Here is a 19786-nt window from a genome sequence, read left to right as displayed (position 1 = left end):
CAGATTGTTTCCTTAAATTTCTTATAGGGCTGTGTAGTGGTCATGAATTCCTTCAGCTTTTATTTGTCTATGGAACTATCTCTTCTATTCTGAATGGTAGTCATGCTTAATAGAGAATTCTGGCTGCATATTTTTTTCATTTTAGCACTTTGAATACAGCATGTCAGTCACTTATACACTGCAAAGTTTCTGCTGAAAAATCTACTCATAGCCTATGGAATTTCCCCTGTATGTAACTGTGTTCTTTTCTCTTGCTGCTTTTAAAAACATTTTGTTTTTAAGATTTTATTTTTAGGTAATCTCTACACCCAAAGCAGGGCTCAAGTTTACAATCCTAAAATCAAGAGTTGCATGTTCCACTGACTGAGCCAACCAGGTGCCTCTCTCTTGCTGCTTTTGAGGTTCTTTATTATTAATATTCCCCATTTTTATTACTATACATCTGTGATGATTTCCTTGGGTTGATTTTTTTTGGGGGTGGGGGGGATCTCTTTGCCTCCTGAATATATATTTCCTTTGCATAAGGAATATATATCCTCTGCATAACTTTTTTTTCTTTCAGGTTGCTCATTCATTCTTCTGCTTCTTTAGCCTGGTATTTATTTCATCTAGTGTATTTTTAACTTCATTTGTTGTTTTCTTCATCTCTGATTGGCTCTTTTTTGTCTCTTTGTTAAGGGTCTCACTGATAATTCTCTACTCTTTTCTCAAGTGCAGTAAGTATCTTTCTGAACATTTTTTAAATTCTCTAATCAGGCATATTACTTGTATCCATTTGTCTTAGTTTGTCTTGTTTTGTTTTGTTTTGTTTTGTTTTGTTTTGTTTTTCATTGGGGACATACTCCTCATTTTACCTAACTCTCTGAGTCTGTTTTTTTTTGTGTCAGGAAATTCAGCTATATCTCCTGGTATTGAATGTAGTGGCCTTATGAAGAAAAGGTCTTGTAGTCCCCTGAAATGTAGTTCCCCTGTTTCCCACCTAGTGCTTCACATGGTGTCTCCTATATGTGTTGAATGTGCTTGTCATTTGTCCTGGTTCCTTTTTCCTTCAGTCCAGTTGTCTGCAGAGGCTCTCTTTCCTATTGTGGGCAGTGTTTTGTACCTAGCTGGGAAATGGTGTGCAGTTTTAACAAGGTGTGCTATGCTTGTAAAATGAGACCTACAGCTTTGAGGATCCAAGCTGCATGCAAAGGGTGCATAATTTTACCAAGGTGCTCTTAGGGTTTCCTCAGGGTCCACAGCTGCTGCTGCCAGAGCTGCAGTCTTGCAAAATGCATGGGTGGAAAGAGGCAGTGTTGGCAAGGTTTGTGCTGTGGGAGGGGGCCCACAGTGCTGGGACTGAGGCAGGCATGACTGGAAAGAGTGGATAAGTGGAAGCACAGGGATGTGTGACTTAGTGTAAGCACATTAGGTAGTGAAATTCAGAGCATGCTAGTTTCTGCAGGTGGCCATGTGTTTGTGCTGAGGGGTGAAAGAGGGCAATGGTACCTTCCAGCTCCTTTGTTCCTGGAGAAGTCTTCCCCTGGATACCCTCTGAGATGAGTAAATAACTCTTCCCCCTATATGCCCTGGTGCTTTTGAAAGTGCTGCTTCTAGCCTGTATCTTAAAGGCTATTTGTCCTGCTATCTCTTTAAGGGCAGAAACTTACTTTCCTATTGCCCTCAGGATCTTCCAGAATGGAGCTAGCTTTTTTTTTTTTTTTAATTCCAGGATTTAAGTCCCTCTTGTTTGTAAGAAGTCAGTAAATTCAGTCCTTTTTACTTTCAAAGCCAAATGTTATGAGGATTCTTATCTTCCTTGTGAGCTCCCTGGTGTGATAGTCTGTTTCTCACCCTTCTTCAGTGCTTCCAGCTCCCTCCAGACCACAGATGGCCACCTCTGTTTTGCTTCTCCACTATATCTCCACCCTTTCTACCCTCTTTGATGTGGACTCTTCTCTACCTTTAGATGTGGAGTTTATTCTGCCAGTCTTTGGGTTGTTTCTGAGTTATTTATGCTGATGTCAGTGTTATCTAGCTGTATTCATGGGACAGTGTGAACTTAGGGTCCTCTTGCTCCACCATCTTCCAGCCTCCTTCTAACCCACCATCTTTATTTTTTTTTTTAATGTTTATTTTTGAGAGAGAGAGACAGAGCATGAGCAGGGAAGGGGCAGAGGGAGAGGGAGACACAGAATCTGAAGCAGGCTCCAGGCTCTGAGCTGTCAGCACAGAGCCTGATGCAGGGCTCGAACTCATGAGCCTTGAGATCATGACCTGAGCCGAAGTCGGGTGCTCAACTGACTGAGCCACCCAGGCACCCCAAATCCACCATCTTTATAAATGGAAGCTAGTTTTAATTTTTTATTGACTTGAATTATTTTCATATATTACTGGAGAATATTAAGAAATATCATATTTCCACCACATGTGATGAAAATTTTCATTATAGTAACAAAATATTTGAATTTTTTCTCAGGGTGTTATTTGGTATTCCTAAATACTTTTTTTTTTTTAATTTTTTTTTTCAACGTTTATTTATTTTTGGGACAGAAAGAGACAGAGCATGAACGGGGGAGGGGCAGAGAGGAGGGAGACACAGAATCGGAAGCAGGCTCCAGGCTCTGAGCCATCAGCCCAGAGCCTGACGCGGGGCTCGAACTCACGGACCGCAAGATCGTGACCTGGCTGAAGTCGGACGCTTAACCGACTGCGCCACCCAGGCGCCCCAATACTTTTTTTTTTAATAAGTAATCTAATTTGATCTGGCCTCAGAATCTTAAGAAAATTATAACAGATTTAAAATCTAGCAAAAGCAATGAAAATAAACTGATATTTCGTAATGTAGGATCTTTAGGGGATTTTCGGTAAACTAAACATATTTTGAATTATTTTGCATATGGTAAAAAATGTAGTAGAAAGAATATTGAGCTCGGATTCAGGTGATCTATGTTAGAATCCTGGTTCTGAAGCTTGGAACAACGAAACTGAAGTTCTCAGCAACGTCATGAACCATCTTAAGATTACAAAGCTTTCTCTCTACCTTATAATGTTGTTTTGAGAATCCCATGGAAAAGAATATGTGAATAGCTTTGTAATATAATTAGTAACAAACAATAAAGGTTTTTTTTTCTTAGTACATTTGCTTTTATCATCTGGAAAAACATGTAGTGAAGGTTAATGCTAATTTTAAGTAAAATGGATGGGATCACTGTAACATATTTACCTTCTGTGAAGGATTTGTGTTTTCTAAAGAAGTAAGTTGATGTAATAACTTTGGTGAATGTGAACCCTACTTCTACCCCAAAATAAAAATTCAGACTCTTAACTAAAACTGTGCCACTAAGTCATAAAACAAGAGAGCCAACTAAGGAGTAATGTAAGTTGGGTATAAACCCTTACTGTGATTTTATTTTATTTTCAGTGTATTTAAATGAAGCAGGGTTCAATTTTGTGAGAAAATGCATTCAAGCTGTGGAAACAAGAGGTAAGTGTTGTCTGACAGGTATATCATTAGTGTTCATTCTTATATAGGAACCTCTCAAAAAATGAGGATATATTTTATCATTAACATGAGATTAACTTTAAGAACTACATAAATGTATAAAATTATCTAAATACACAAATAGCTATAGTCTGAACTTTACCAAAAATCATACTGTATATTCTGTTTAACAATTTTTCATAATAAAGGCCTGATTTATTTCCATTTCATAGACTTTGTGTTATTTATTACTCCAAGCTCCTCTTCAATGTTTTTCAAGCTTTAGAGGAGGTAAGATTCCTAAGGAGCTGGTCTTCCTCCTTTCTTAATGTTATTCCCCTCAGTGATTTCACTCACAGTCACAATTCTAGCACCTTTACCCTCTCTAGTCATGGCCTTGAAGGCCACTCTAGTTGCCTGTTACACTCTTCCATTTCCAGGAAAACTTGTCTAAAGCAAAACTCATGGGCTTTGAAATTCTGTGAACTTAAACTCAAATTTTGGTGCTGCCATTTAGAAGTTTTGAGAAGTTAAGTACATTTCTTAAATCCTCTAAATCTATTTCCTCACCTTCAAAATGAAGGAAGTTGTTAAGGCCTTCCAGTTCTTCAACATGTAGGACTACATGACTGAAGAAATAGAGGATGAGAAATTCTAATCATTCTTTCCCATCTTTGATGGCTTTTTGTATTCAGATAGTAGTGAATGAGCAGAGTACTTTGCTACTTTGAAGATCTTTGAAAGACTTTCAAATCACTGTTTAGTGTCTGCTCTGAGAAATATATGTCTGATGGGTGTTTCCAGGGTAGATTTTCTGAAGTTAGACTGCAAAATTGAATAAGTAACTTTCAAATTCTGCATAGGGAAATGCCAGATGTTTTCAACATTCTGTACTTGTGATGCTATGTCTAAAGACATTCTTTTGTGGTTTTTCCTTCTCATTAGGCATCACTATTTTAGGCCTCTACCGAATAGGAGGAGTGAACTCCAAAGTTCAGAAACTCATGAACACAACATTTTGTAAGTTTTGAATGAAGCTAGTTACTTAATTTTTGTATTATAGATAATCCATACCATAGGTTTCTTTGAGATATATACTACTGTTGTTCTTTGAATATTTTCAAGAAATATTTAAAATTAACATTTGCATTCAGTTTTTAATGTTCAGTTATAATAGATGATCAATCAGAATTTGAGAGAGAGCCTTTTCATAATATTGAACTTTTTCTCAAGTGTCCTTTGGTTAGCTAGAGACACAGTGAGATTTATGGGACTAGATTCAGATTGCCTGGCTTGGAATCCTAATTCACCACTTAAAAGCTTTGTGACTTTGGATAATTTGTTTAACTTCTCTGTGCCTCAACCTTCTCATTCATAAAATGGAGAAGATAATAATAGTGCCTGCTTCACTGAGAGTGTGAGGATTGAATACGTTAATCCATAAAAGTATTTGGAAGCATGCCTGGCACATGACAAATGCTCAGTGATGTTAGCAATTAACAATAATTTTATTTGGAAAACTATTATTCCACAAGAAATCTTTGAGGTTTATAAAGTGTCAAGAGTGAAACTTGCACCAATTCACACAAACAACAATCCTAAGGTTAACTCTGTTGGCATCCTAAGAAATCAATGTCTCTGACCTACTGTGTTTATATCCATCTTCTTTTAAAAAATTTTTTTTTAATGTTTATTTATTTTTGGGAGAGAGAGAGAGAGCCAGCGAGCAGGGGAGGGGCAGAGAGAGAGGGAGACACAGAACCCGAAGCAGGTTCCAGGCTCCAAGAGTTCAGCACAGAGCCCAATGCGGGACTCAAACTCACAAACTGAGATGACCTAAGCTGAAGTCATACACTCAACCGACTGAGCCACCCAGGCGCCCACTTTGTGTCCATCTTCTTAATGGTGCAAGTGATGTTTTGAGCTGTACAGTTTAAACATCTTATTTTTATTCTTTACAGCTCCAAAATCCCCTCCTGATATTGACATTGATATTGAATTGTGGGATAATAAGACAATAACAAGTGGGCTGAAAAACTACCTCAGGTAAGGAGTGTTTAACTCGTACCCTGCATGTGATGTCTCTCTTAACCTCTGTGGGCATTGCCATATGACTCCATGGAACACCTGTGTGTGAGCTTCACTCCTTAGAGCAATTCTTTCACCTCACATGAAATAGCATAAGGTGGTAATGTTTATGTTTAGTGTTTTGGAACTTATACTTGGTTTTTCAACTAATAAACTTTAGAAGCTGCAATATTTTATGAATACTAAATAATAGTTTGTTTCATGTTAAATTTGAATGTAGTGTTTTCATGTATTTTTTAAAAATAAGTTGAAAGTGAAAGTTGTTTTTTGTTTGTTCGTTTGTTTGTTTGTTTTTAATTTAACTATAGTCCCCATATCTGAGAGAGATTTTTGCTGTTGTGGTTCAACAGTTCTTACAAAGTGAAAAAATCATTTTCCAGTCTGTCCTTTTAGCACAGTTGTGCCAAGAAATGCTGCTAAAGGGCCTTCTTTGAGATCTGCATTTTGGGACTGCCTGGAATCACCCTAGTAGGATTTTATCTTACTCCCTAATTACCCAATTCTTAAAGAAGTACTAGAAATTCAGGGGAAATAAAAATATATTGCCATTCTAATGCCCTCTTCTTTCTCCGTTGTAGGTGCCTTGCAGAACCACTGATGACTTACAAGTTACACAAGGATTTTATTGTTGCAGTTAGTAAGTACACTTCCATTGAATGCATTATAATTGATATAGTTTTATGCTGTATCACTTAGAGGTATAAATTTAAACCAGGTAGTTAAGATTTTCCTACATATTGCTTAAGAAACTATCAATCTGATGCTTAATAGCTAACAATATGGTTTGTAAGCAAGTAAGAAATTGCAGAATGGTAGATTAAAGACCTAAATGTGAGACGTGAAACCGTAAAACCAGAAGACATTAGTAGTTTCTTTGACATTAACTAAAGAAATATTTATCTTGATGTGTCTCTTCTGGCAAGGAAATCAAAAAGCAATTGGGAGGGCACTAAAATAAAAAGGTTTTACACAGTGAAGGAAACCATCAATGAAACAAAATGGCAACCTCCTGAATGGGAGAAAATATTTGCAAGTGTTATATCCAATAAGGGGTTAATATCCAAAATATGTAAAGAAGTTACACAACTCAACACTAAAAAACTAATATGATTAAAAAAGGGGAAGACCTGAAGAGACATTTTTCCCAAGCAGACATACAGATGGCCAATAGACATATGAAAAGATGCTGAACATCACTCATCAACAGACAAATACAAATCAAAACTACAATGAGATATCACTTCACACCAGTCAGAATGGCTAAAATTAATAACACAAGAAACAAGTGTTGGTGAGGATGCAGGGGGAAAAAAAGGAACCCTCTTGCACTGTTGGTGGGAATGCAAACTGGTGCAGCCACTCTAGAAAACATTATGAAAGTTCCTCAAAATATTAAAAATAGAATTACCATATGATCCAGTATTTCTGCTAGTATTTACCCGAAGAAAACGAAAACACCATTTCAGAAAGATAATGCACCCCATGTTTATTGCAGCATTATTTACAAGACATAACAACAACAGAAGTGTCCATCAATATATGAATGGATAAAGAAGATGTGGTATATATATACAATGTAATGTTACTAAACCATAAGAAAGAATGAAATCTTGACCTTTGCAGCAACATGGATGGACCTAGAGGGTATAATGCTAAGTGAAATAAGTCAGATAGAAAAAGACCAATACCATATGATTTTACTCATATGTGGAACTTAAGAAACTAGAAAAAGAAAAAGACAAAAAGGAAACAAACTCTTAAATACAGAGAACAAAACTGGTGGTTGTCAGAAGAGAGGTGGAGAGTGGAATGGGAGAAATAGATAATGGGAATTAAGAATACACTTTCCTTGATTTAAAAAATATTGAATAATGAATTAAAAGATTTTGTCACTTAATAAGACTTCTTTGGAGTGACTGGTGTGCTAACAGGAATTATTTTAAATACATTTTACTCAGTCGATGAATGTCAGTACCTTACAAGAGCAACTTTATTGTTAAATTGACAACACTACAAAAATGCAGTTATGCCACCCACTCATACTCATGTGCTATATTCCTAAATCTGGAGAGTAAAGTCAGGTATTTGGGGCAGGTAACAGGCACTTCCAACAATCCTTCTCCCCCCCCCCCCATTATCACATATCTATGTCATTTATTTAGATCTATGATTGCCATAATAGGAGGTATATAGATAGGCTTAATTCAAAAATTGTGGGGAGGGGCTCAGTGAAAAACATGTAGCCTGAAAAATTAGAAATATGTACTTTTAAAACACTGAGATGAAAGTGCTGGGTTGCCATCTTAGCCATCACAACAGTTTGTAACTGCTAGGCATTAGCATTTCATTGTTAAGATATATGAGGTGTGACTGTACCAAGTATTTTTCACAGTCCAAGAAAGAAAGCATTTGCATTAATTTATTGCCATGCATTATAATGTCACAGGTAATGTTGTCTGCTGATAAGTGTCAGATAACATTGTGACCTTGGTTTTCAGTCCAGCATACATGACTGATCACATGGTCTCATAAACACCTATACCACTTAGCTTTCTCCTGAAACCTCTCCACTCTATATTCTCTTCATCAGAATCTATTAGATGAACAAGACCTTAGAAATATATAATTTCACCCCTCATTTTACTGACTAGGTCCCAGAGTAGGCAAGTGACTTTCTCCACGGTATTAGTAAATTGATGGCAAAATCAGGGCTATAAGCCAATTTTTTTGACTCTTAACCTAGAACTTACTTACAGAAATTTTGTGTAATAACATGGCATTTGAGACACTTAGTTAAGTGCTAAATGATCTGGTTGTTTTAATAAAAGCATTTGGTCATAAGATTTTTTTTCTCCACTTCCATGGCAAATAATAATCACATTATTCACTACCATGATAATTAAAATATATTCCTATGTATAAGAATTCATCTTTTGTCTGGCGCAAAGATAATCCCATGTAGTAGATAATAAGGTAATAAAAGTAAGTATTATTTGGAAATTTAGCTCTGTAAAAAGGAGAAGTTGTTCAGAAATTAAAAGGTGCCTCACAGAATTCCCTGGAAAACAGTATGGATTAGGCCTTCCATGGGCCTGCAACTAGGAACTACAGAATTGGGAGTTTATGTTTCTCTCCCCACCCTTTTAGGAGCATCTCTTCTCTCTGTTCTTTGCTGCATATCTACCTCATTCTTATCTCCCTTTCCAGTTAGATTTTCTTGGCTTTGGAGCACATTTGGTTATGCCATCCCTAGTTTTACACTGTATGCCATTTCACATACTCAGCAGACAGATCAGAGTTTTGATGTCTCCATTCCAACCCCTGGGAGACCTTGTGTTTGGCCCAGCATGAGCCAGCTCTTTTCCCACCTCATGTTCCACACCTTTCAGAGAAAGGGTTTGGCATGGTGGGTAGTCACCCTAGAATTAGTTTATTGTAGTAAGAGTATGTTAATAGATCTTCATTCTGAAGTGTTAGCCTTTTCTCTAGCAGACATGTCAACATGTTGTCTTTTGCCTGGCAAACTAGACTTAACTTTAGATTTTTTTCTTCTTTTCAGATTTCCCATTGTCAGCATGGGCTTAGAATCTATTAGGCCTCTGCATAATAATACTGACACCTCAGAAAAGTAATTCCCTGTTACCTTTAAATCTACAAAATTTGGAAAAGAATGCCTTCTTCCTTCTGTCTGATGGAGTCACTAGGAGGTTTCTGTGTGATAGAGTATATTATATTGCCTGGAACATTAGGCAGTCTGTACCAATAGCTGTGATCACTCCATTGCTAAAGTTTTGATTTTATCCTTGTGTAGCAAAACCAAAGCAGGCGATGAGTTCTGGTTGTATAGAAGTTCAGTGGCTATGAGCACAGGTCTGGATTAGATGGAACTGGGTTAGTCTGGCATATGTATTTACTTAACTAACTTCATGACCATGGTCAGGTTACTCAACCTCTCTAAGCCTTAGAGAATGATAGTGATGAACTGCATGAAGCAATGTTTATAAGGCATAAGGGTGGGAGTGTTTATAATGTTTAGATTATTAATGTTTATGTACACATTTGAATGCAATTAAAACTTGATCATTCAACCTTTATGTTATAGAATCTGATGACCAAAACTACCGGGTGGAAGCTGTACATGCATTGGTACACAAATTGCCAGAAAAAAACAGAGAGATGCTGGACATCTTAATAAAGCACCTTGTCAAGTAATTATCTGATTTATATTGTTCACTTAACTATTTGTTCAACTGTTAAAGTTAGACCTTGTTCATATCTTTCTAAAGTGTATGATGGTGGTATAACATTGTTATAATTAGAGTCCACTGAATGTTTCAAAAATGATGTGGTAGTTTGTTTTTAAGATATATCTGTGTGTGTGTGTGTGTGTGTGTGTGTGTGTACCTGTGTATGTTTACACTATGCAAATGATTAATATCCTTTGCAACTGTTAAATTAATGATGAAAACCTTACATGTCATCTTAAAAATATGAAGGAGTTTGAAGCCCTAAGTTTGAAGATCAGTTCTCTGTACTACAAGTGTCAACAGTTCTGCCAGGTCAAAGTGCCACTGTAATGTTAGCTTCTTTTTCTCAATTCGTAGCATCACTTGGTCTCTGAAGATTTTTGACTCTGCTGTTAGTTCATCTATATATTTTTAAATGTCTATAAACAGATACTGTATTAGCCAAGTTTCTCCAGAGAAACAGAACCGACCAGATGTTTGTGTATATGTAGCTATACGTACACGTGTGTGTGTGTGTGTGTGTATGGTGTATGTATATGTGTGTGTGTGTATATATAGATATATATGAGAGAGAGATTGATTATAAGGAATTGGGCTGTGCTACTGTGAAGGCTGTTAAGTCTAAAATCTGCAGGGCAGCTGGTAGTCTGCAGACCCAGGGAAGAGTTGACATTACAGCTCTAATCCAGGGCAGTCTAGAAGCAGAATTGCCTCTTCCTCAGAGGAAGTTAGTCTTTTTTAAGACTTTAAACTGATTGGATGAGGCCTACTGACATTATAGAGGGTAATCTACTTTACTCTAAGTCTACTAATTTAAATGTTAATCTTATGCAAAAAAAAAAATACCTTCACAGAATGATCTAGAATTATGTTTGATCAAATATCTGGGTACTATGGCCTCATAAATCTGTCTGAAGATTCTTTCTCTCTCCCTTTCACACACACACACACACACACACACACACACACACACACTTGCCATGCTGCTGTAAACAAAAGTCCAAATTCAGATTTTAAACTTAAGAATTCCTTACAGCCTCATTTACAAATCAGGATATTTTCCATCTTAGTAAGTACTGTGATTCACAATGAAATGATTACTCCTTCCTTGCTTACTACAAGTAGTAACCCAGTTTATGCTAATTTGAGCCAGGCACATTTGAAATAGTGCTACATAACATATCAATAAGTCTCATCTTAACCTGCAGATGAGATAATACGAATTGCCCTCCTGCCCCTTGAAATAAGGAAATCCATTAGAAACTACATCATTTCAAGTTCATTATAAACTGTTGCCATGGCAATACCTCTTTTAGTTAGTGAATAAGGACTCTTCATCAGATTTAGTCTTGAATTATGTTTTGAATTGTGTGACCTGTTCATGAAATTTAACCACACTGTATGTATTGGGCATTCTCTTGCTGTATTCAAGCTAATTTTCTAGCAAAGCCTTTATTTATTTATTTATTTATTTATTTATTTATTTATTTATTTTGAGAGAGAGAGAGGGAAAAAAAAATCATGAGCAGGGGAGGGGCAGAGAGAGAGGGAGAGAGAATCCCAAGCAGGCTCTGCACTGACAATGCAGAGCATGGGGCTCCAACACAGGAACAATGAGATCATGACTTGAGCTGAAATCAAGAGTCAGTCACTTAACCAACTGAGTGACGCAGGCACCCCTCTAGCAAAGTCTTTTTAAACACACTTTTTATATATATATATAATTTTTTTTTTAATGTTTATTTATTTTTGAGAGAGACAGAGCACGAGCAGAGAGAGAGAAGTAGACACAGGATCCGAAGCAGGCTCCAGGCTCCGAGCTGTCATCACAGAGCCTGATGTGGAGCTTGAACTCACAAACCACGAGAGATCATGACCTAAGCTGAAGTCAGACACTTAACCACTCCTTAAATGTGCTTTTAAAAGCTACATGAGTGTCACATAAAATGTTTTTTGTTTAATTATCCAGAATGTTAAGTGAACTCAAACTCCCCCCTTTTTGTGAATGTGCATGACTGTAGTACAGGGAATAGCAGAGGATACTATCTGGCCATAGAAGAGTGCTTAAAACTCTTTTGCCCATCCTTCATCACCATTCCTGGCTTTTTTCCTGAACCTATATGAAAGTCAATCTTCACTGACTAAGCAGTATTTTTGGAATGTGTATCCAATCACCGGTGACTTATTTAAGTAGACTACAAACAAGTAATAACATTCTTGGTCCCTGGCAACCTTAATATATCTGAAGAAGAGAATTTAAGGCCAATCGTCTGGATTGGTTACTGGTCTAAATTAGGACCAGTGACTAAAAGATTGATTGCAAATCTCCATTAATTAGCTCTGAGACATGGTGTAAACCATTACTTCCTTTCTGAGACTCCTTTTCTTTGTCTTTAAAACAAAGGCCATCTGTGGTCTCTTCTTTGACTCTAACTTTGAATATTAAAAAAAAAAATGTTAGAGAGAGAGAAATACAGAGTGTCAGTGTGGGGGTGGGGGTGTTGCAGAGAGAGAGAGACACACACACAGAATCTGAAGCAGGCTCCAGGCTCTGAGCTGTCAGCACAGAGCCCAACGCGGGCTCAAACTCACAAACCATGGGATCATGACTTGAGCCAAAGTCAGATGCTTAACCAACTGAGCCACCGAGGTGCCCCTCTAACTTTGAATTTTTAAAAGGGCAATTGGGTGTCTGTTCCATACAACAAGTTGAGGAAATGAGGTGCAGAAATAGCTGAAATGTGAGGTGATAAGTGTCTATATTGATTGAGTTAGCTCAGCGGAAGGGAAATTCAGTGAAGAGAAAATTGCTCATCAAAATATTCCATCTCTTGAGCAACACAATCATAAACTCACCTTTTCAGAACCATTTTTTTAAGAATTCCAAATTCACTCCCCATGAGTTTAATATTAATCGTATTCCAGTTTATTCACACTACCAGGAACTCTTACATTTTAGCAAGAGTGCCTAAAGCCAATTTCATTACAAGGAAGACTGTTAGTTGAGATCATATTTCCTGTAACTCATTATTTAATTTTATCAACCCTATAGGGATAGTTATTCTTTATAGATGAGGAAACTGAAGCCTAGAGTTATTAAATAACTTGGCTAATTGCACCCAGCTTCGAAGTTGGATGGATCCAAGCTTTAAATGCAGGCAGACTCAGTACCTTTACATACTACTTTCTTAGTAGATTCTTTAATACATACTAAACAGTAAATATATAATATTTGTCTATATAAAAAGGAAATGTGGAATGAAACTTCTTCTTATTCTAACCAAGAGCTTCTTAACTAGTGCTTTCTCGGGCACAAGGGAAAAATTCAGTAAGTGAGACAGCTAACTCTTCCGGTCCTGTGCTAGGATTTACATAGGTATTCAAAATCCTGGAGTCCCCATAAAATTTTACTTTTGCTTATGGAATGTAGTTAGTGATGCACACTTAGTCAGGTATAATCATGATCTTGTGTTCAGTGCTCCTTTCCAGAACTTCATATTTTAACAACATGCCTGGAAGTAAGATAGAAAAGGCAGTGTATAACCTAGAAGATTGGTCTAACGAATGAGGTTTTCTTTTAAGAATATGTCCAATTCCCAAATTAAGTAGTCAAAGTCATTTTTTTAATGTTTTATGATTTATTCTTGAGAGAGAGAGAGAGCATGAGCAGGGGAGGGGCAGCGAGAGGCAGACACAGAATCCAAAGTAGGCTCCAGATTCTAAGCTGTCAGCACAGAACCCGACATAGGGCTTGAACTCACAAGCCATGAGATCATGACCCAAGCCGAAGTCAGACCCAACTGACTGAGCCACCCAGGCACCCCTAGTCAAAGTCAGTTTTGATAGTTACTGGGATTACTTTGCTAAAGTCAGTGATACCAGAGGCTTTTTCTTTCATTTCCATTTTTAAGCCAGCATTGATGTGACCACATCTCCTTCTCTTACTGTTTGCCAACCACAGTGCCCAGCCCTAGGGAGGCACTGAGGGAAGTTTTGAATGAATGGATAGGTGGATGGGTGGATGGATGGAAGGAAATAAGGAAGGAAAAAAAGGAAGGATAGAAACTTGCATTGGCCGGTTGTCTTATGTAGGGAGCTTAAGAAAACCACAGACTTCTATTCAGAAAACCTGGATTGAAAGAGCATCTCTGTCCCTAATTTGCTGTGACCTTGAGTACATCATTTTTACTTTAGGAGGTTTTTAACCTACATAATAGGAAAAACTGACTTTCTGGGAGGATTAAATGAAATAATGTCTATGAAAATGCCTGGCACTAGGTACTCAATAATATGTTTAGTATATCTGAATATAATTCCAACCAACCTAATTTGAACCATCTGTTCTAAAAGAAGTATAGTGCCCTAGAGAATACCTAACAGTTGATAATCTCTGTAGGATAATTGTACTCTATTTAGGATATCAAGATTTATTCCTTTAATGTTTATTTATTTTTTGAGAGAGAGACAGGGGGAGGGGCAGAGAGGGAGACACAGAAGCCAAAGCAGGCTCCAGGTTCCAGGCTCCAAGCTGCCTGTCCAGAGCCCAACGTGGGGCTTGAACTCACGAACTGTGAGATCATGACCTGAGCTGAAGTCAAATGTTTAACCGACTGAGCCACTCAGGCGCCCCGAGATTTATTCCTTTAATTAACCTTTGTAATTAATTTTACTTAGCTAATGTTAACTTTTTATGTCTTTTTAGGCTATACCCACTCATGACAATTAGGAGTAGCTAAACCTGACAATTTGGGAAAATTAACCCATAATGGCATATTTTACATTCTATTTATGCCACAAATTTGATAAATGAGAACCTTTCATATTTATTAAACTTTTAACTTATGTTATTTTTGTTGCTTGTATTTACAGAGTATCACTACACAGCCAACAAAATCTCATGACTGTCTCAAACCTTGGTGTCATATTTGGCCCAACTCTAATGCGAGCACAAGAAGAAACTGTGGCTGCCATGATGAATATTAAATTTCAGAATATTGTGGTTGAAATTCTGATAGAGCACTATGAAAAGGTAAGCTGAATTTTCATGTTGAAGTATCAAATCTTGTATTTTACTTTTAGGAAGGAATTTTCTGTTTGTATTATCTATGAGTTCATTGTGATCTCACATTCTTATAAAGTATGAGTCCTGTCCATTTTGTATAAATTGCTTCTTCATGAGGACATTGATGTCCTTTTTTCTTGTTTAGTTTTTAAATGCTTCTCAAAATTCTCCAGGTAAATGATTTCCTTTCCTTTTACATCATTTACTTTTCAAGATTTTCTTCTTTAGTATTTATGTCGTGAATTTTTCACTCATATTGAGAGAAATTTGTTAGAATCACTTGGTAATTAAGTCTATTTTTAACCTTTTTATCTCCCTGGAATTAGACTTAACAACAACAGTGATATTCTCAATAAAGCAAAAGAATTCCAGGAACAGAGTCTTAAAGTCCTCTCTACATCCAGTCCTTAAACATGGTTTCTTTTTTTTTTTTTTTTTTAATTTTTTTTTCAACGTTTATTTATTTTTGGGACAGAGAGAGACAGAGCATGAATGGGGGAGGGGCAGAGAGAGAGGGAGACACAGAATTGGAAACAGGCTCCAGGCTCCGAGCCATTAGCCCAGAGCCCGACGCGGGGCTCGAACTCATGGACCGCGAGATCGTGACCTGGCTGAAGTCGGACGCTTAACCGACTGCGCCACCCAGGCGCCCCAAACATGGTTTCTTTAACAAGATTGAGATCTTAGAATAACTGTGGAAATGGAAATTGGGAAAGTCAAATTGATTGGATTATTAAGCAAATGCAGCCATTAAACATCAAAACATTTGTGATTCATTTATGTCTGGCCTAGTGTTTGTGAAAGACTATGCCCCTCTCCTTCCCTTAGTCCCTTTCTGATACCTGTAGAAGAATATCCTTCATTTATCTAAGATTGTAAGCACTCACAACCCAAGACCACATGGGGGAATTCTGTAGCCGAGTACAGACCTCTACCTGCAGCATGTCATATTCGTGACAGCACCTTTTCCTGAGAAGCAAGGAACTGCTTGACTTGGAAGTGATACGGAATGAACCTTTTCCCTTCAGGCTATGTTCAGCATGAAGTGAGAAATAAAATATCACAGAAAAGAGTCAAGATGTCTTGACACAGACATTTGTTCATATTTGAAAGGTTTCTTTAAAATTATTGGAAAATTTTCTGAAATTCATTGTTGGGAAATTGGAGAGGATAAAAAAGAAAACACGGAGAAGGAACATTACTCAGTGTAAGTGGAAAAGTATAATTGCTGTAGTATATTTTTTGTATCAAGCATCTCTTACCATGAAGCTGATTAAATAGCAAATGGTTCTGAGATTATTTAATAACTCTAAAATAGAATTTTATCATGAAAATGGCAATTCCCCCTTTTACTGACCTCTATCCATTTGTTTGGTTTTTTTGTATGTAGATTTTTCATACTGCCCCAGACCCAAGCATTCCTCTTCCTCAGCCTCAGTCTCGATCTGGATCCCGAAGGACAAGAGCAATCTGCCTTTCCACAGGTTCCAGGAAGCCCAGAGGAAGGTATACGCCGTGCTTGGCAGAACCTGACAGTAAGTGTGACCGCTTTAGGGAGAAGCTTTCTTCATTCTTTGATTTAGCCTTACTTCACCTTTTTGATAATTAGGGTAGAAATAAATAGAAAATGATCTTAATGATACTGTCTCCCAAACACCCCCCCCCCATTTATATATTCTTTGTCAGTGTAGTTACAAGGTACTTTGAACAAACAAATTCATTACTACTACAAAGGAAAAAAAAATAGTTTTCTCAGTGCCCTTTTTTCTGCAACTGTGATTAAGAACATCAGGTACTACTTTGTAGCAGGTTTTGTCCTATTGTTAAAGAGGTAGAGAAGAAAGCAAGAAAAATTCTGGCTGAAACCGTCAGTTTCTTTCTTTCTATCACATTATGTCCTTAAAGCATCATCTCTTGGGTATCAAAGTGTCTGAGAGAGAGAGAGAGAAAAAAGAAATAAATAGAGAAACCACACTACACATTATCACTAACTTCCCGTTCTGAACCCAACACCACAGTGAAGTGGGTGGCAGCTTAAGCCCACAGTGGATGTTAAATTTGTGGCTGTTCTTATTTTACTTTATACCCTTAAGCCTCCCAATTTTTCTCACAGTCAGTATTTAACAAAAATACTAATTTTTAATTTAGATATGTTCAAATTATTATAGTTTTAGGAACATTAAAAAATAATCTGTTAAATAGCCAGTTTCTTATGTTGCTATAATCTTGGTAGGAAAAGAAAGTCTTTTCTTTTAAAAATGTGAGCAGTGTATAATTTGCAGCTGACATTACTGGTGACTTTGAATGAAGAAAGAATCAGATGCATTATAACATGAGAAAAGTTAAAAAAGGCAGAAACAGATCTTTTAATATCCCTCTTTCCATTGATCTCTTATAATGTCATCAAAGAATCTTATTTGTACTACTTATGAGTTCTTTTTCAGAAGCAAGTTTTGTCTGAATTTGAGTCAACCCCCAATCCTTTAAGAAGTAACATTATTTCATAGGGTCAGGGTACATGTAAAATCTCCCTTGAATAGTATTAAAAAATGCATTCACTGGGGCGCCTGGGTGGCGCAGTCGGTTAAGCGTCCGACTTCAGCCAGGTCACGATCTCGCGGTCTGGGAGTTCGAGCCCCGCGTCGGGCTCTGGGCTGATGGCTCAGAGCCTGGAGCCTGTTTCCGATTCTGTGTCTCCCTCTCTCTCTGCCCCTCCCCCATTCATGCTCTGTCTCTCTCTGTCCCAAAAATTAAAAAAAAAATAAAAATGCATTCACTAAGTTAAAATGCACGTTTTACAGCCTTTCTTAGAACTGAGAAAAGTTCTCCATGCTGGGTAAAGATCTGTCAATTCAGTGGGGTCAGTGGGGTCAATTCAGGTGGCCACAGGGCACACGTGCGTTGGAGAATGTGGAAGGGTTTGGGTTGTATTGTTCTCAGTAGAAGGTCCCTGTTGTTTTCTCGCTCCTGCTCCCGCTCAGGTGACTCTTACAGCAGCAGCCCAGACAGCACGCCCATGGGGAGCATCGAGTCCCTCTCCTCTCATTCCTCTGAACAAAACAGCACAACCAAGTCTGCTTCCTGCCAGGCCAGGGAGAAATCTGGAGGAATTCCTTGGATTGTATCCCCATCACCCTCCAATGGACAGAAAAGTCTTGGACTCTGGACAACTAGTCCTGAATCAAGTTCTAAAGAGGATGCAACCAAAACAGATGCAGAATCAGATTGCCAGAGTGTTGCCTCGGTCACCAGCCCCGGGGATGGTTCCCCACCCATAGACCTGGTCAAGAAAGGGCCTTATGGGCTTTCAGGACTGAAAAGAACATCCGCTTCCTCTCTCAGATCCATCTCTGCAGCTGAAGGTAAACCAGATTTGAGTTATGTAAAATGTCATTGTCTCTGTGCCACTTGCCGAATTGCTCAACATGATTAAGCAGGGAAAAGTTAATGGTGAAGGGGCTAACAATGCTGTTCCTGAGCTAGGATATTTAAAACTCCTGTGCACTGTGACTTCTTTCCTGGTTATTTCCATCTCTGTGAGGTGATGTCTTTGTAATTACTATAGATTGTGATCTCCCTGAATGATGGGCTGCTGTGCTCAAAGAACATTCTGTACCTTCTCATTTGGGCTTAGAAAAAACACTTCCTTTTGTTATGAGCATGTACTGTGTTACTGCTATTATTTTGTCTGATAGCACCTTGCCTGTTTTCTTGGGCTTTCTTTTTAGGAAACAAGAGCTACTGTGGATCCATTCAAAGCTTAACTTCTGTAGGTTCCAAAGAGATGCCCAAAGCCCCACCAAACCCAGACCTACCTCCAAAAATGTGCAGGAGGTTAAGGCTAGACACTGCCTCAAGCAATGGCTACCAGCGACCTGGCTCTGTGTAAGTGAGAGAGAGTGTATATTTGTTGTATCTTCCAGGGATACACAGGAGTTGAGTATATCCAAAAGAACCCTTAGGACTCCCACAACTGAATACCTCATCTGCAGAGTAGGAACAATCATCTTCTGTAGGACCCTATCCCCTTCTACAAATGATGTACAAGTTAGACTAGGCTTAAAGTATGTATGTGTATACATATACAGACACATATACAATTTCAGTCACTTGCCTTACAAGCAGAACAATGGCTTAATTTAAGGACATGAGAATAGATGTATAATGTAATAGTTCTGGATTTTCAAAGTAGACATTCTAAAAGCTAGACATTTACCTCTCAGCTGAGCAAACTGTCCTTATATCTCAACTTCCCCACCTCCTTGTTAGAAATACAACTACTGTGTAGATAGTGAGGGTTTGTTTTCTCTCCTCTCCATCATCTGTCTCCCCTATCTGAGTATTCACTGATTTAAATAAGCTCATGGAGAACAGGAGCTTGAAAGGTGAGAGGGGGTACTTCTATTCAAAAGACATGACCCAGGAGTGCAAAGGCAGCTAGGATAGGTACATCGATGTAAATAAGAAGGGGACAAAGAAAAGAACTTAGATAAACAAGCAAAATCTAAACAGGAAAGTTTTTATCCCTTTCATTTTGTTTTCCTGACTTACTGAGTTTTCCAAATGCCATATGAGCTATTACTGGGCATCTTTACATATGTTATCTCTTAATGTCCTTCATGTACTTCCACAGTAGGTAGTAGAAACCTCATTTTAGAGATAATGAGAACTAATACTTGGAAAGTTAAGGAACCAGTTTAATTATTCATTGAAAGTCCAGTAAGGCATTTCACTAAGCCTGTTTCCATAGAAACAGTGTCTTAAATTCATTCGTTCATCACCTTCTTTGACAAGAACCTTTTATTTTCAGAGTGTGTTTACCATACATTATCTCTCTTGGTCAGAAATCCAAGTACCACTATATAGACCAATACTATATTTGATATCTGTCTGCTGCCCGGTATGTATAGTTCTAGCTGTTAAGGG

At 37.7% G+C, this 19786-nt stretch overlaps 1 protein-coding gene across 1 annotated transcript in view; it reads left to right on the top strand.

Annotated features, from left to right (window-relative positions):
* The window catches only part of ARHGAP42 (Rho GTPase activating protein 42), a 338134-nt gene that overhangs the window by 298628 nt on the left and 19720 nt on the right, over positions 1 to 19786 (top strand). The window contains exons 13-21 of the mRNA XM_043579877.1: positions 3404 to 3466; positions 4409 to 4483; positions 5425 to 5509; positions 6130 to 6188; positions 9654 to 9759; positions 14668 to 14827; positions 16251 to 16395; positions 17842 to 18222; positions 18589 to 18745. Coding sequence (XP_043435812.1) covers positions 3404 to 3466; positions 4409 to 4483; positions 5425 to 5509; positions 6130 to 6188; positions 9654 to 9759; positions 14668 to 14827; positions 16251 to 16395; positions 17842 to 18222; positions 18589 to 18745 — 1231 coding nt within the window. The remainder of the gene's footprint in view (positions 1 to 3403; positions 3467 to 4408; positions 4484 to 5424; positions 5510 to 6129; positions 6189 to 9653; positions 9760 to 14667; positions 14828 to 16250; positions 16396 to 17841; positions 18223 to 18588; positions 18746 to 19786) is intronic.

Source organism: Prionailurus bengalensis, chromosome D1 (assembly GCF_016509475.1).
Source record: "Prionailurus bengalensis isolate Pbe53 chromosome D1, Fcat_Pben_1.1_paternal_pri, whole genome shotgun sequence".
NCBI classification, from domain to species: Eukaryota; Metazoa; Chordata; class Mammalia; order Carnivora; family Felidae; genus Prionailurus; species Prionailurus bengalensis.
This window is presented reverse-complemented; position numbering and strand designations above follow the sequence as displayed.